At 42.6% G+C, this 15,226-nt stretch overlaps 1 protein-coding gene across 1 annotated transcript; it reads left to right on the top strand.

The window, feature by feature from the left end:
• The first annotated feature begins 9,366 nt into the window (after positions 1-9,366).
• LOC142388685 (SCAN domain-containing protein 3-like) lies at positions 9,367-10,901 on the top strand. Its single transcript, XM_075474231.1, has 2 exons — positions 9,367-9,650; positions 9,812-10,901. The coding sequence occupies exons 1-2, from the start codon at positions 9,367-9,369 to the stop codon at positions 10,899-10,901; spliced, it is 1,374 nt and encodes a 457-aa protein (XP_075330346.1).
• Positions 10,902-15,226: the final 4,325 nt, after the last annotated feature.

Below are 15,226 nucleotides of genomic sequence, written 5' to 3'. Positions count from 1 at the left end.
ATACAGTATGTGGCTGAAAAGACTGGTTAAGTAACAGCAAGAGTGGAAACATGTGCATTGTGTTCATGATGCTCAAATATATCTACACTCCCTTCTTAAAACTCTGTTTCCATCATTGCTGTTATTGAAGCAGCTTTATTGAGGACATATATACAGTAGTTTTGGGGGGCTCAAGATGACGGTGCTCATCACACAGTCTCATTCTTTTTTCAGGCAACAAGATCAGAAACTGTGGCAAATCCAAGGTAAGTTTGCAGCTACAAACATTACAATCAGATTTATACTGACATCTGCTGGTCGGGATGAAACAGTGTATACCAACATCAGAGATCAGGCTTCAACTTCTGAGCAAAACCAAGTTTTAAATCGCTACTGGTTATTCTTAAAAGCTTATGTTAGTGTGGCAATAAATTAAAAATAAGAGTTGCATCTTAGTAACTGATGAAAATAATGACGTTATCATCAACAGCCGAAGCGTGTTCCAGATGAGGAAGAGTGAAGTGAACAGAACCAGCCAATGAACCCAGGAGACATCAACAATGAGCTACAAAGCTGTAGACTGCTATGTGTGTGAGAATGTAGGGCTTTTGTATAAATAAAGTGTATCTAATCACACTGTGTTGTGCCTGAATGTTCTACTTGTATTATTATTATTATTATTGTTGTTATCAATTTTTAAATCAACACAAACTAATGCATAGATCAGATAATAAGTAGTTGGATGAAATAGGCAGCAATGCTAGTGAGAGAAGTACAGATGTTTGCAATCGTCTTATGCAATAAAATCAAATTTGCCCTCAAGTGCCAGATCTTTCAGAAATATATAAATATACAAATATTAACAAAGTTATATAAATATATACACAAATATATATCTAGAGAGAGAGAGAGCTGACAGATTGGCAAAGTGATATTGTCGCCCTTGGTACATAGGGCGACAGGTCACAGAATGAGTACCCCATTAGGAAGCCCTAATAGCCTTAACACGAAGACAGCGAACCTAAGATGGAAGATCATGAATAACCTGGATACTTGAAGCGAGCATGGCCCTTTGCCAAGGCTAAGCGACAAAGTATCTTGTGAAAGTCTGCTATCGGCTGATATCAGCCGGGACCATCACAGAGACCAATAAGCAGTGATCCTAGAGAGGCTTAGCTACAAGATAAACAACACAAGGAGCAGGAAGGGCTAGTGCTCCCCATGGTGATGAAGGTTGGAGGCCAAGCTGAGACCCCAAACTGAGACAGTGGCTCCAGCAAATCCCAGGAACAAGATCAGAGACCTCTGTCCAGAAGAGTACAATTTTAGGAATAGCCATACACAATAAAACTGCAATAACATCAAAAGTTCAGTGACAGTGTATTTCAAATTATAAGACAGAACATAGAAATACTATAAAAATTGATTAATGGTCCACATCAAAAGAATCACCTGACAACACCTGACAAGAACAAAGGAAGGGTTGGACAAAAAACTCAAAATATGTTCTCACCCAGTGAGGAAATGCCTCCTCAAGGTGATCACTCCACCTTAATGAGTGCTTTTATTCACTTCCTCCTTTTGACCTTTTCTATGTGATGTGCCTTTTATACGAGTTAGATTCCACATTTTAGGTTTCTAATGAACTATCACATGCATTTTTTATCTATATAGTATTAGCTGCATGCTTTGTGGACACAAATCAAGAGATTCTATTTCCGTGACTATTCCACGTTTTCGCCATGACACTGTTTTTAAAAAGTACCGTCCTCACTGCAAATGGACTTTAATATACAGGTGTTGGCATGATGTAAAACCAAAGACCACAAAAAGATTAGAAATAAAAAATACAGAAAACTGATTTTAAGAAAATACACTGATGCCTCATAGCTTCCATGCTTACTACAACTATTACACTAGACTTTATAAATGCAATTCTAATGTTACAAAGTGCTTTGCAAGACAGAAAAATGAGAAGGGAAATAAAATCTGGTATATGACCGTAAACATGTGAGTTGTATGTAGGATAAAAATAGATGTCAACACATTTCCAAACCTTTATATTTCTTTGAGACCCTGTTTCTCCTTCCCCCAGATGTCTCCTTAATAAAGATTGATTGAGAAATGATTAAAAAAAAGCTTTAAGAAAGTGACAAATGGCAACAAAAATAAAAAAAAAGCAAAAGCAAACAAAATAACCGCGTTCACGTCGATATAGTTTGTCGTAGTGTGCTAACAAAACCAACCACCAGGTGGCGTCTTTAGACCATCATGTACGATGGCCCGACCATGTGAGAAGCTGCTGACTGAAGAGAAGAGAATCAAGTACTCACCACGACTGTGGGAAAGGACAAGTTTTCGGAAAGTGACTTTGACACCCATGAACGCTTGAAAGGTAAGATGATGATCATGAACCATAACCGCGTATCCGAGAACAGATTTTGCCGATATCGGGTTGAATAAAGACATGAACAGGGTTCCCACGCCTAACCTTGAACAGAAAATTAACATTTGGAACATGTAACACTAAAATGCAAGCTGGCGTTGTCTTTGCTGTTGTTGTCACAGAAAGGCCCCAAACAAGCCCCTCTCGCTTTGCCGTTACATCAGAGCCAGCTGAAGGCTTACAGTGTCTTCACAGGCTACTGTAGTTTCATCTCCACAGCTCGGATGACAAAGAGCATTAATCACACCGCCAGAAAACTGGCCTGATTAATTACCCAATAATAAATAAGTCGTTACAGGGAGAGACAGGAACTGTCAGCCGGCTGAGTCCCAAGGACCCCCCAGCTCTCTCCTTCTCTCTGTCACTTTCTCTTTCCCGTCCAGCCTGCAGACTTTCTGGAAAAATGAAGGATCGAGCTGTAAAAGTTAACAGAGCCTGCTGCCGTGCGACGGAGCAAGCGTTTTCACCGGTATAATCCCCCAGGGCTCGGGTCGGCTGCTTTCCATAAGGGCTTCAGTTGAGGTAAGCATGAGAAGCCATTCGTCACAATGTTCACTAGACCTGATAACATCAGCGCGCCAGGAGGAGGAGGTATGGAAAGCAACAGAAACACATACTCAGGCACATTATGCTGGACAGGTGTGAGAGGGCTGATCAGATACTGTTCCCATGCGCTATCAGGATGGCTGTCAGGAACTGCTGAGAAAAATAGCCTCAGGGATACTGGAAGAAACAAACAGGTGGAGAGGTAGAAAGTGTTGAGAAAGTAACCCAAACGCCTCAGGATGAGGGATCAACAACCTCATAACACACTGTCAGCTTTCTTTGAAAAGTCACAAAATAGCTGTAGAAAGGCGTGTGTCAAATCTGATGGAATGTGGGCAACTTGCTTGTCATCCCTGCCAAGGTCACTGCATAGTTTTAGAAAATATATAAGTTAGCTATGACAGTTGTCATAGCTACCAGACCTACATGAAAATATAAAGATTAAACCATCGTTGTGTATATTTGATTCAGTAGCAGAAAGAGCGTTTTTATATTTGCTCTTATTCACTGTAGGCCAAAGGTACAAGAGTACTAAAGTGTGGGAAAATCATATGATATTATTATATTATATTATTATAATTATATTATATTATTATATTATCATATGATTTTAGAAATCAATGCAGTGTCTACAGTGTCTTCTCACACCTGCCACCTGTCTATGTCTTAGCTGTCATTTTCTCTGGTTTGCATCAGAATTTTGTTGCCTTAACCTGATGTAGCAGACCAGAACAATTGTAAACACAAGTTTATTTCTGTTTGTTAGACCCCTACATTTTACATTTGAAATGATCTGGAGATAGCTACAGTTGCTGCAGTTACTTTGAATGTATTAATTTTTCAGGGAACCCCTTCTACTATAAACAGTTTTTGTTCTGGCAGTACTATTAATGTATGGAAGGACATAGTACAGTCACACGCAAAACATAATGGTAACACTTTGCAATACGGTATGCAAAGTTTCAAAATGAGTAAAAAATAATCAGGAGTAAATAGTTCATGTTAAGTACATACTTCCCTAATCAATTAACATTCTTCAATTCATAGTAGATACATATAATTCACACCAAAGAACAGAGTGGGAAATGTTACATTGGTGAATCATTAAGTGTCGACGATTAGCTAATTATCACAGTCCCACTGTCTTCATAAGAATGGTGTGTCCTTATTTATTCATTCATTTTTTTCTATATTTTTCGAAAATGTAGATTTTCAATATGCAGGCCAATGTTGCGAGAGATTTTATTTATAGGGTGGTGTTCTTTTTTCCTTATCCTAATCAAGTGGTTTTAAGTGCCATTTTCATTCAGTCTATGGGCTACACATAATCAAGTTGTTTACTTAACCCAAAGTGAGAGGCCTCTGCAATATCGTCCTACTTTCTAACAGCTACCTTCTTGCCCCGGTCATGAATGTAATCTCTTTTTGCAGCCATTTTGTCCATGTACAGGAAAAAAAGAGAAAATGTCGTGTCCGAGACTGTAAAGTGTCACAATTTACTGGGCACAAGCCACCAAATATGGGCAATTTTTGGAGTAAATAGCCACCCCAGTCTCATGGTTGATCCATTGATGATGTTGGCTGTTTTTTCATGCTACTTAAAGGGATACAAGGTAGTTTAGCGGCAGTATAGCGATCTCTATTGGTCAACCTGAAATTCTACACTGTCGTAAAAATTTCCCACCTTTGTATTATACACATCCACTAACTAAACATCGTGGCGAATGCTGCCGTTGTGTTATTTAGTCAGTGCAGTTAGGTCATCTGATTCACAAGTGTAGACTGCCCACGTAAGATACTACGTGGGCAGTCTATCATTTTTCTGAAGAGAGAACTCAAGATAATATGCTATAATACTGTTGCTGGAGGAAGTGGCCGGGGACAGGGACGTCTGGGTTTCTCTGCTCAGGCTGCTGCCCCCGCGACCCGATCCCCAGACAAGCGGAAGATAATGGATGGATGGATGGACTGTTGCTGATCTTGAATGGGATTCTTCCCTCATCATGGTGTATTCGTGGAGTGATTAAACGCAGACTAGCTCTACACTATTCCGATTACAATCATAATCCAAACAAATTAATCCATTTTCATGTGTAGATAACAATTCTTGTTCGGATCAAAATGCTATTCTTATTCTAATCAGGTCAGTCCGTGTATTTCTGAAGCTAGGCTACATCTCGAACTCAGGAGGAATTAGAGCAGTGGTTCTCAAATTCAAATTCAATTCAAATTCAAATTCAAATTCAAATTCAAATTCAAATTCAAATTCAAAAATACTTTATTTATCCCAGAGGGAAATTAAATGTTGAATCAAGGAGTTATTATAGACGCTGATGGCTGTGGGCAGGAATGATTTCCTGTAGCGGTCCGTTTTGCATCCAAACTGAAGAAGCCTTTGACTGAAGAGACTCTGTTTTCCGATAACAGTCTCATGGAGAGGATGTTCAGTGTTGTCCATAATTCTCTTGATTTTATGCAAAATCCTTCTTTGCATTATTGTCTCCAGAGGTTCCACAGTCGTCCCCAGAACAGAACCAGCCTTCCTTATCAGGTTTTTGAGTCTTTTTAGGTCCCTGGTTCTGATGCTGCTGCCCCAACAGATAATAATAATAATCAATTACATTTGTAAAGCACTTTTCATTTCATACGGAATCTCAAAGTGCTATGCTGATGGTGGCAGACTACTGTGTTGTAGCCACAGCTGCCCTGGGGCACACTGACGGAGGCGAGGCTGCCAAGCACCGGCGCCATCGGCCCCTCCGACCACCACCAGCAGGTGGTCAACCTAACATGCATGATTTTTTGGACAGTGGGAGGAAGCCGGAGTACCCGGAGAGAACCCACGCATACACGGGGTGAACATGCAAACTCCACACAGAAAGGCCCCAGCTGGGTGTTGAACCTGGAACCTTCTTGCTGTGAGGCAACAGTGCTAACCACCACACCACCGTGCAGCAAGAGGAAATGACGCTCTCAACAACAGACTTGTAGAATATCTGCAACATCTTGTAGCAAACCTTGAAGGACCTTAGCTTCCTCAAGAAGTACAGTTTGCTCTGTCCTTTCTTGTAGATGGCTTCACTGTTGTGTCTCCAGTCCAGTCTGTTGTCCACATGAACACCAAGGTATTTATATTCCTCAACCACCTCCACTTCTTCTCCCATGATGGAAACAGGGTTTGATCTGACCCTGTTTCTCCTGAAATCTACAATCATCTCCTTTGTTTTGTTAACTTTCAAGATGAGATGATTGTTCCCACACCATGCCACAAAGCGGTCCACCAGCTCTCTGTACTCAGCTTCTTGTCCATCTCTGATACACCCGACAACTGCAGAGTCATCTGAATATTTCTGTAGATGACAGGAGTCTGACTTGTACTGGAAGTCTGAAGTGTACAGAGTGAAAAGGAATGGTGAAAGTATAGTCCCCTGTGGTGCTCCTGTGCTGCTGATCACCTGGTTAGACACACAATTCTTCAGTCTGACAAACTGTGGTCTGTTTGTCAAGTAGTCATTAATCCAGGTGATTGTTGAGGCCTCCACCTGAGTCTTCTGGAGTTTCAGACGAAGCAGATCAGGCTGGATTGTGTTAAATGCACTGGAGAAATCAAAGAACATGATCCTCACAGTGCTGCCTGCTTTGTCCAGATGACAGTGGGTTTGTTGAAGCAGGTGTATGATAGCGTCTTCAACTCCAACTCCATGGCGATAAGCAAACTGCAGGGGGTCCTGATATGTGCTGGTCTGCTTACACAGGTGGGTCAACAGGAGTCTCTCCAGGACCTTCATGATGTGGGATGTCAGGGCAACAGGTCTGTAGTCATTGATGACTGAAGGATGAGTTTTCTTTGGTACCGGAACCAGACAGGATGTCTTCCACAACAGTGGTACCTTCTCTTGGGTCAAGCTAAGGTTGAAAAGGTGTTGCAGAATCCCACAGAGCTGCTCTGCACAGGCCTTCAGGACTCGGGGGCTGACACCATCTGGACCTGCAGCCTTGTTCCGGTTCAGTCTCTCCAACTGCCTCTTCACCTGACTTCTAGAAACAGAAAAGTGGGAGGGGGAGGCAAAGGGGACAGCAGCATCTCCTGATTTGGTTGAAGACAAACTAGTGGAAGCAGAAGAATCCATGACTGAGGTGGAGGTGGAGATGTTACAGGAAAGCTGTGGGTCAGAGGAGGGTGGGATGTCTCTTTGGCTGGGAACAGGAGGAGAGGATGGTGAGCTTGTTCCTGAACTGAACCTGTTGAAGAATGTGTTCATCTCATTTGCTCTGTCCAGACTTCCATCCATCCGATCCTCCCTCTGCTTGAGGCCTGTGAGCTTCTTCATTCCTGACCACACATCTCTGATATTGTTCCTCTGCAGTTTACTCTCAAGCTTCTTTCTATACACCTCCTTGCTCTCTCTGATCTTGACTTTGAGCTGCTTCTGTATACTCCTCAGTAACTCCCTGTCTCGCTCCCTAAAGGCTCTTTTTTTCTTGTTCAATAGTTCCTTTAGCTCACTGGTGATCCAGGGTTTGTTATTAGGGAAACATCTCACTGTTCTGGTGGGGATGGTGTTGTCCACACAGAAGTTTATATAGTCAGTCACACACTCAGTCATGGCATTAATGTCCTCTCCATGTGGCTTACAAAGAGAAATCCAATCGGTTGCATCAAAACAACCCTGTAAGGCTTCTTCAGCTTCCTGTGACCACTTTCTAACAGTCTTTTTTGTGACAGGTAGTCTCTGGACAAGGGGTTTATATGCTGAACAGAGAAAAACAAGGTTGTGATCTGATTTACCCAGGGGAGGTCTTGATTTGGAAATGTATGAATCCTTGACATTTGTGTAAAACAAATCCAATGTCTTGTTTTCTCTGGTAGAGCAGCTGACAAACTGTTGAAAAGTTGGCAGTGTAGCAGAAAGTGAGGCATGATTAAAATCACCAGATATTGCCACAAAAGAATTGGGGTGCTGTGTCTGTATCTTAGCAACAACGGAACTGATGACATCACATGCAGTGTCGGCAACAGCTGAGGGTGGAATGTAAACAGCCACCAAAACAACACTGGTGAACTCTCTTGGCAAATAATATGGACAAAAACTTACTGCCAATAGTTCAATGTCAGGACTGCAGAGACGACTCTTCACAGTAACATGTCCTGGGTGACACCATCTGTTGTTGACAAGCACTGCCAATCCACCCCCTTTCCTTTTCCTGCTACTCTTTAAATCTCGATCTGCTCGTACAGTCAGGAAGCCCGGCAGGGAGACGCTGGAGTCGGGGATATGATCCTGCAGCCATGTCTCAGTAAAACACATAATGCTACATTCCCGATATTCTTGCTGAGTCCTTGTCAAGGCTAGAAGTTCATCCAACTTGTTAGCTAACGATCTTACATTGCCCATGATGACGGATGGCAGAGATGGTTTGAACTTCTTCTTTCTTTCTCTCCTCTTTGCTCCTGCTCTGCATCCACGACGCCTCCTTTTCAATTCCAGTGGGATTTCTAGCTTCAGTTGTCGAATTATTTCTGCTTTTCCAATGTTAATCAGCTGCTCCCTGTTGTAAACCACCTTGTTGCTATGGTTATGCATCATAACAAAAGAGTAAATATACAAAAGTGTTGGGAAAAATCAATCCAGCTGCACAGCATCCAAGGCAGGAAGGAACAGTTGTCCAAAAAAATGCAATTTCTTCCAAGAAATAACAGGAATGAATTTAGAAAAAAGAAAAATCTCAATGTGAGGTACAGAGCTTCCAACGTGCTGCCACCCTCAGCAGCGCATTCTAGAATATTGCTAGATAAATGGGGGTACTCGTACCCCTTGGGGCACTTGGAGGCATTCCAGGGGGTACTTGAGATTTTGAAAAATATGTTTAAAAAATAGCATCAATTCAAAAGTCATTATAAATATCAATTAATATAAGTTCATGTATGTTCAGGTATGTTTACAAACACAGCTGGCAGGTACCCAAATGGCGGCGTTCTACTGGCTACTAGAGCGTGCAACGTAACAGTGACGGGACTGATATCCATGAATTCGCAGCATTTGCCTTTTACTTGATAGACAAAATAAACCACTGTCGCCTTGACAACACAAACAATGGAGTCCTGGTTAAAGCGCGGCAGCGGTGCTGCTGAGAACACAGAGGGACAGATGACAAAGAAGGTAAAAACAGACTCCCCCAAAATTCCGACAGTATTCGGAAGAATACGCCCTAATGGGATTCACGTCCACCAGCTCCAATCCTCCCATGGCATTGTGTTTTTTCTGTGGGGATAAGTTGGCTAACAGTGGAATGAAGCCAGCGCACCTCCAGCGTCATCTCAAGACAAAAACGTTGGTAGGGAACCTGAGTTTTTTAAAAGAAAACTTTCGGAATTCAGGTTATCTCAAGACACAATGCGGAAAGCCTCCACAACATCAGCCAAAGCCCTGGAGGCCTCTTATGCGATGTCTTTGCTCATAGCTAAAGCGAAGAAACCGTTCACTATAGGTGAAGACCTGCTTCTTCCAGCTGCTGTTGTGTTGGCTGAGACGATGCTGGACAAAAACGCAGCGGAGAAATTCAAGACTGTGCCTCTGTCAAATGACTCCGTTTGCCGCAGAGTAGAAAATATGGGAACAGATATTGTCGATCAAGTTGTAGCAACTCTTTTTCCCTCCAGCTGGAGGAGTCCACAGATGTCAGTGGAAATGCACAACTTGTTGCTTTCGTCAGATTCGTCAGATACGTCGATACTGACGACATTTATGAGCACATACTTTTCTGCAAAACTCTCGAGGGGAAAACAACAGGAGAGGATATTTTTTCATGTTGTCAACAACTTTGTGCAAACGGCCTCAGCTGGAAATCCTGCAGCAGCATCTGCACGGACGCAGCAGCATCAATGACGGGCCGCACGAGAGGACTCATCGCGCACATTAAAAAGGAAAATCCCGACGTGAAGTGGACTCACTGTGTGATACAGAGGGAGGCATTGGCGTCCAAGAAAATGAGCCCTGAGTTACATGACGTCTTAAATGACACCATCAAAGTGGTCAACTTCATCAAGTCGAGGCCACTTAATGCACGCCTTTTTCGCCGCATCTGTGAAAATATGGGTGCTGAACACACACAGCTGCTGCTCCATACAGAAGTGTGCTGGCTCTCTCGAGGAAAAATACTCAACCGGTTGTTGGAATTACGAGCTGAAATAACCACCTTTCTGACTGAGCACAAATCCCCCCATGCCACCTTATTCCAGGACACAGATTGGCTGGCAAAGCTGTGTTACCTGGCAGATGTATTCAGCAAATTGAACGAACTGAATACATCTCTGCAGGGCAAGGACACCAGCATTTTAAACCTGTATGACAAGGTGGGAGGCTTCCTGAAGAAAGCAGAGCTGTGGAGAAGGGCCTGTGCACAGGGAAATTTCACCTGCTTTCCTCAGGTGAATGATTTTCTCTCTCGTGAGGATGTGAACAGAGCTCCAGTCATATCCATCATAGTGGGACATTTGACCAAACTGATTCAAGATTTTCATTCCTACTTTCCTGACATAGAGGAGAAATCTGCACTGCTGGATTGGGTCAGAGACTCATTTCTCTTGTCTGAGGCAAACACAAGCAAGCTACCTGTCACTGATCAGGAAGAGCTCTTGGAAGTGTCATCTGACCGTGGCCTCCAGATGACGTTTGCCACATCCACACTCACACAGTTTTGGGTGTGTGTGAAGCAGGAGCACCCTGACCTGGGGCAGAAAGCTTTGGAGCAGCTACTACCCTTTGCCTCAACATATTTATGTGAGGCCTCCTTCTCTGCAATGACTGTGATAAAAACAAAGCAGAGAAACAGACTGAGCTTGGAGAAGAGCCTGATCACAGCAGTTGCCTCCCTGCCACCAAGACTGACCAAGATCCTTAGTGAAGCACAAGCACAAGTTTCTCACTAAAACAATGCAATCATCTGTGCTGACAGTCTGTAAGTTTGACATGCCAGTCTCATTTTGATCCTTAAAGAACATTAGATACATAAATTCATTTTTGTGAACATTTTCTGTGCAAAAATATAATGATTTTATGTGTTTATTTGTCAACAATCGAGTTTATAAATTCAGTTTTAAACACAGACCTAAAAGAGGACACTTTAAGTTGATTATATTTTGTGCACAAATCTTTAATTATAACTAAGTTATTATTATTATTATTTTTAAAGATCTTAAGCTATTTTTTATGTATTTTCGTTTGCAAACAGTTAAAAAAATATTTTACAAGTGGTACATCACTGAAAAAAGGTTGAGAATCCCTGAATTAGAGCACCATCATCACCTGTCTCTTTACGATGTAAAACGCAGATCATTATGGTAGATGAACACGATCACGCTTGGAGAAATTTCACAAAGATGGGAAGTGCCAACATCGAACGTTTCATATTCAGTCTGTGAAAGGCAGAATATGAAACGCTTGGTGTTGGCTCTTCAACGCAAGCGAACACATAGCCTACAACTACAACTAGCATACAGTACCTAGCTAAGTGCCGTAAACACAAACGACTCTTCTCGCGCATCACGACACTTCAGAAGCGGGTCGCTCCTGCCGAAGTTACATATGGGATTTTCAGCATACAGACCCCTGTTGGGAGCGAGACAGGCTTCATTCGCTTACCATTGACTTGTTTAACCTTTGGTAAACTCCTGAAGGCTATAATTTTAGGTTAAAATGCTACCTAGTGCCCCTTTAAAGGCGAAAATGGGTGTTGAAACGAGTCAGCTGTTCGATAGGAAACAATAACAAACATGGCAATGTGTAGTTCGGTTCCCGAGGGTCATTTTTGGTGGACAAAAAGACAATTTTGGAATACTATAGTGTATGACTTCGGCGATCGATTTGTGCGCATGCCTGTGGAACACGGAAGCTGAGAAAGGTAAGTGCGCTGTTTTTGAAATCTCAAAATGTATAATGTCTGTGCTAGCTAATGGTATGGTTAGCCCCTGGGTTGAATTGTATTGCTACTGACACCACGGCCAATTCGGTAAAAAGTATTTTGATACACATTAAGAGCCTCAGGAAAGGTTAAAAGCTTGCCCGATAGAGCCCGCTTTCATGGAAATCAGCGCAATTGGACAACTTTGCGCAGCGGGCATGAAAATTTCTCGCGTTTTTCCCTTTGGCCAACTTTCCTTGGTCTCCAACAGATGGGATATGTTTGTAAAATAGCCGGAATTCTCCTTTAATACAAAAATAACTCCATATAGTAACACAGTGCCAAAACATTTTCTGAAATACTCACATTTTGACTGCTGCATCACATTTAATAGGCTCAAAAGTCTGCAGTTGGAGTTTGGAAGGGGTGAGTCATAGCACAGCACACCCAGCTAGGAGGGAGAGTCAAGATCGAGTCCAGTCTTGACCCATGGTGCCTTCAATTAACTTTATCCTTATGTGAAATTTTGTTTTTGCATTCACGTAAAAGTTGTGCTGAATGGAAAAAAAAAAGATACAGATTTATTCTTCATCTACATGAATTAATATTTTTCTGTTACATGAGAAGACTGTTACATCCGCTAGACTTAGCTGAAAGAGCACAGCATACAGGAACTGGATTGACAATTTAAGGCGCTATGTTTTTGTGTTTTTTTTTCAGGTTTGGCCACTGATTATGACTTGTATTTGAATGTATAAGAATCAGAATGCCAATGCTGGATCATTTTGCACAAGTACTAATATGTTCAATGGAAAACCAAACTCTAGAAGCTTGCTGAGCCTCATTTGCTCTACACTCCCAACTTTGCTGAGTCCTAGACCGGACTAAATACTCATCATAGAACTGTCATTCTTTGAGGAGAATGCTTGCTTTATAATGCCTTGTTACAAATTTTACCTGAGCATGCTGGTCCTGCCTGAAAGCCAACTTTTTGACTTGATGACTCAAATTCCTGTCTTAGAGACCCATCTTCCCATGAATCATAGGCTGCATCCTGATTTACTTGCACTTAGAATAGAATAGAATAGAAAATACTTTATTCATCCTTCGTGGGTGAAATTCAAAACTTTATACAGGTTTCATCCACTTCTAATTCATCTTTAAGACAAATATTTAGATCTCTTGGTGTATCACCTAATGACAAGAGATCGTTCTCCAGTAGGTGCCAGTGCTTTTCACAAACTTTATAAGAATGGAGTGCTTAATTGTGTCAAAAACGCAGGTACATAGACCATCAACCAGGTCAACCTTTCAACTCCTGTTGGAGAGTGTCATCTCGAGTGGGAGTAAGTAGGGGTCTCTGTCAGTTGATGATTCCTTTCCTGGCAGAAGCCATGCATGCTGACCAGGTCCCCCTTATTCTTCTCCACTTTCTCTCTTGTTACCCAGAGCTTTGAATATTTTTAACTGTTTGGATAACAAATGTATCTGCTTAAAGTACCAATAGATCCGCAGACCACACTTTTGGCATCACTGAACTATGGACAAGACCATGAACTGGAGTCAGCAACTAGTTTGCGTCACTGATTTTTTTTTGCCAGCTCCAGCCGATACACATCAGTATCTGATCTTCCAATGATAACATCCTTAATTGTGGCCACTAGGTGTCACTAGATATCTCTGATCAATATCTCAGTACAAGCTGAGTTTCTGAAGTCTTTAATATATTCTTATTCAAATGAAAATGTTAATATTTTGTGTCATGCAAATTGTGCTCGTTATGCTCGAGGAACAAACCTGAAACCTTGTGTGTGAAAGTGTGTATGTGTTTCACCCACTCTGGGGTGAGAGCAGCCAGTCTCTGGGTTGGTCCCACAGAGGACGCCTCCAGCGGCAGCCATCTTGGAAGTGGTGGTATCGCCCTGGCACGGTATGTTTTTTATCTGAAGGTGCTCTGTCTGCTTGAGAATCGCATCAATCCGCATCTCCGATGTCATTTCCCACCACTTCCCTTTTTCTCAGCCATGCAAATAGTCTCATTTGTGAATCTGAAAAAACAAGTGGAAAGAGGGGGAGAAAAATGGAGGCATGAACCTCCAGCTGAAGGTTTCCCCCCTCTCCAGCAAATGCAGCCTCTCCCTCCCTCACCCCATCCTCTCGTTATCCTCCCCAGCTCATTTGAATAAATTAACACCCCTTGATGCCTTGTGTGCATGCACTGTCATGCACAGACACGCATGTGCAAACACAGTCATAAATACACCTCTAAGGAGAGCAGATATGTCCTGTGCTTTGCCATCATGCAGACACGTTCTCAGATGTGCTGATACACTTTGTGCTATAACCATCACGCATGCTTGGTTCAAGGCAAACACTCGATTGGCTGGCAGTCTCCTGTTAATGTGGTGCAGCATGGTTGTGTGCAATACGTATTAGCCTATAATGCTGAAGCTTTTTCATATGAAACAGCACGCAGAGAGAGGCGGCACGGTAGAAAGGTTTGGCAACAGTTTCACTTTGATCCCGCTCAAGACTGAGCTTAACTCAAACTGTTGTTTTTTCTTTCTAAAGTCAGTTTTCCCTGCCATGATGTGATTTTAAAGGGTCATGGCTTCCAATCACATTACTCCACCATTTCTATTCCTGCATCGTTCTCCATTCTCATTTTGATCTCTGTGACCTTGTACAGAGCTTAGCAGCAGTACCATGTGCCCTCTCCCTCTCCTAATTCTAACATTGCAGAGGTTTCATTAGGCTGTGGGTAGTGCATTAATACTGGATACATTAACACTAATATGATCCTAGCATGTAGTCAGGGCCCGGGGGGGGGGCTCCGATTGTCTGAGCATTAACATCCACATTAACGTATCTGCCACACCATTCTTGCTGTCTGCCCCACCTTTGGCTTTTACTGTCTCTTGCTCTGCCCGTCTCTTCTTCTCTCCTCAGCAAACTATCTTTCTCCCACTCTCCTGCTACCCTTGCTTCCTCCCTTTCCTTCATCCGAGCAGGGTGATGGAGATGAGTCACACACGGTGCTGTGGTTTTTAGCGGCGTGGTGGCCTATCCTGGATGTTGTCCTCACTGACAGTCACTGGAGCTGTCTGGGAGCTGCTTGCTTTTTCTCTGGCCTGGCTGGCCCAGCTCAGCCTGTCAGCCCCCATGATGATCACTGGCTGACATACAGTATAACCTGCTTGGTGCTGTCAGGCCAACTCACATCATCCTCTTAACCAGCTTGCCACATTGCCTTTTGAAGACAGACTTCATGTGTTATCGTGCAGGGCAGCTGGATGATGCATCAAAGACCTTAAATGTGTTGGGTTCTGTTCAATGACCAGTTTGTCACAGGAA

This window comes from Odontesthes bonariensis, chromosome 9 (assembly GCF_027942865.1).
Source record: "Odontesthes bonariensis isolate fOdoBon6 chromosome 9, fOdoBon6.hap1, whole genome shotgun sequence".
Taxonomy (NCBI): domain Eukaryota; kingdom Metazoa; phylum Chordata; class Actinopteri; order Atheriniformes; family Atherinopsidae; genus Odontesthes; species Odontesthes bonariensis.
Note: the sequence above shows the minus strand (reverse complement) of the source record. Positions and strands in the feature narration are given on the sequence as shown.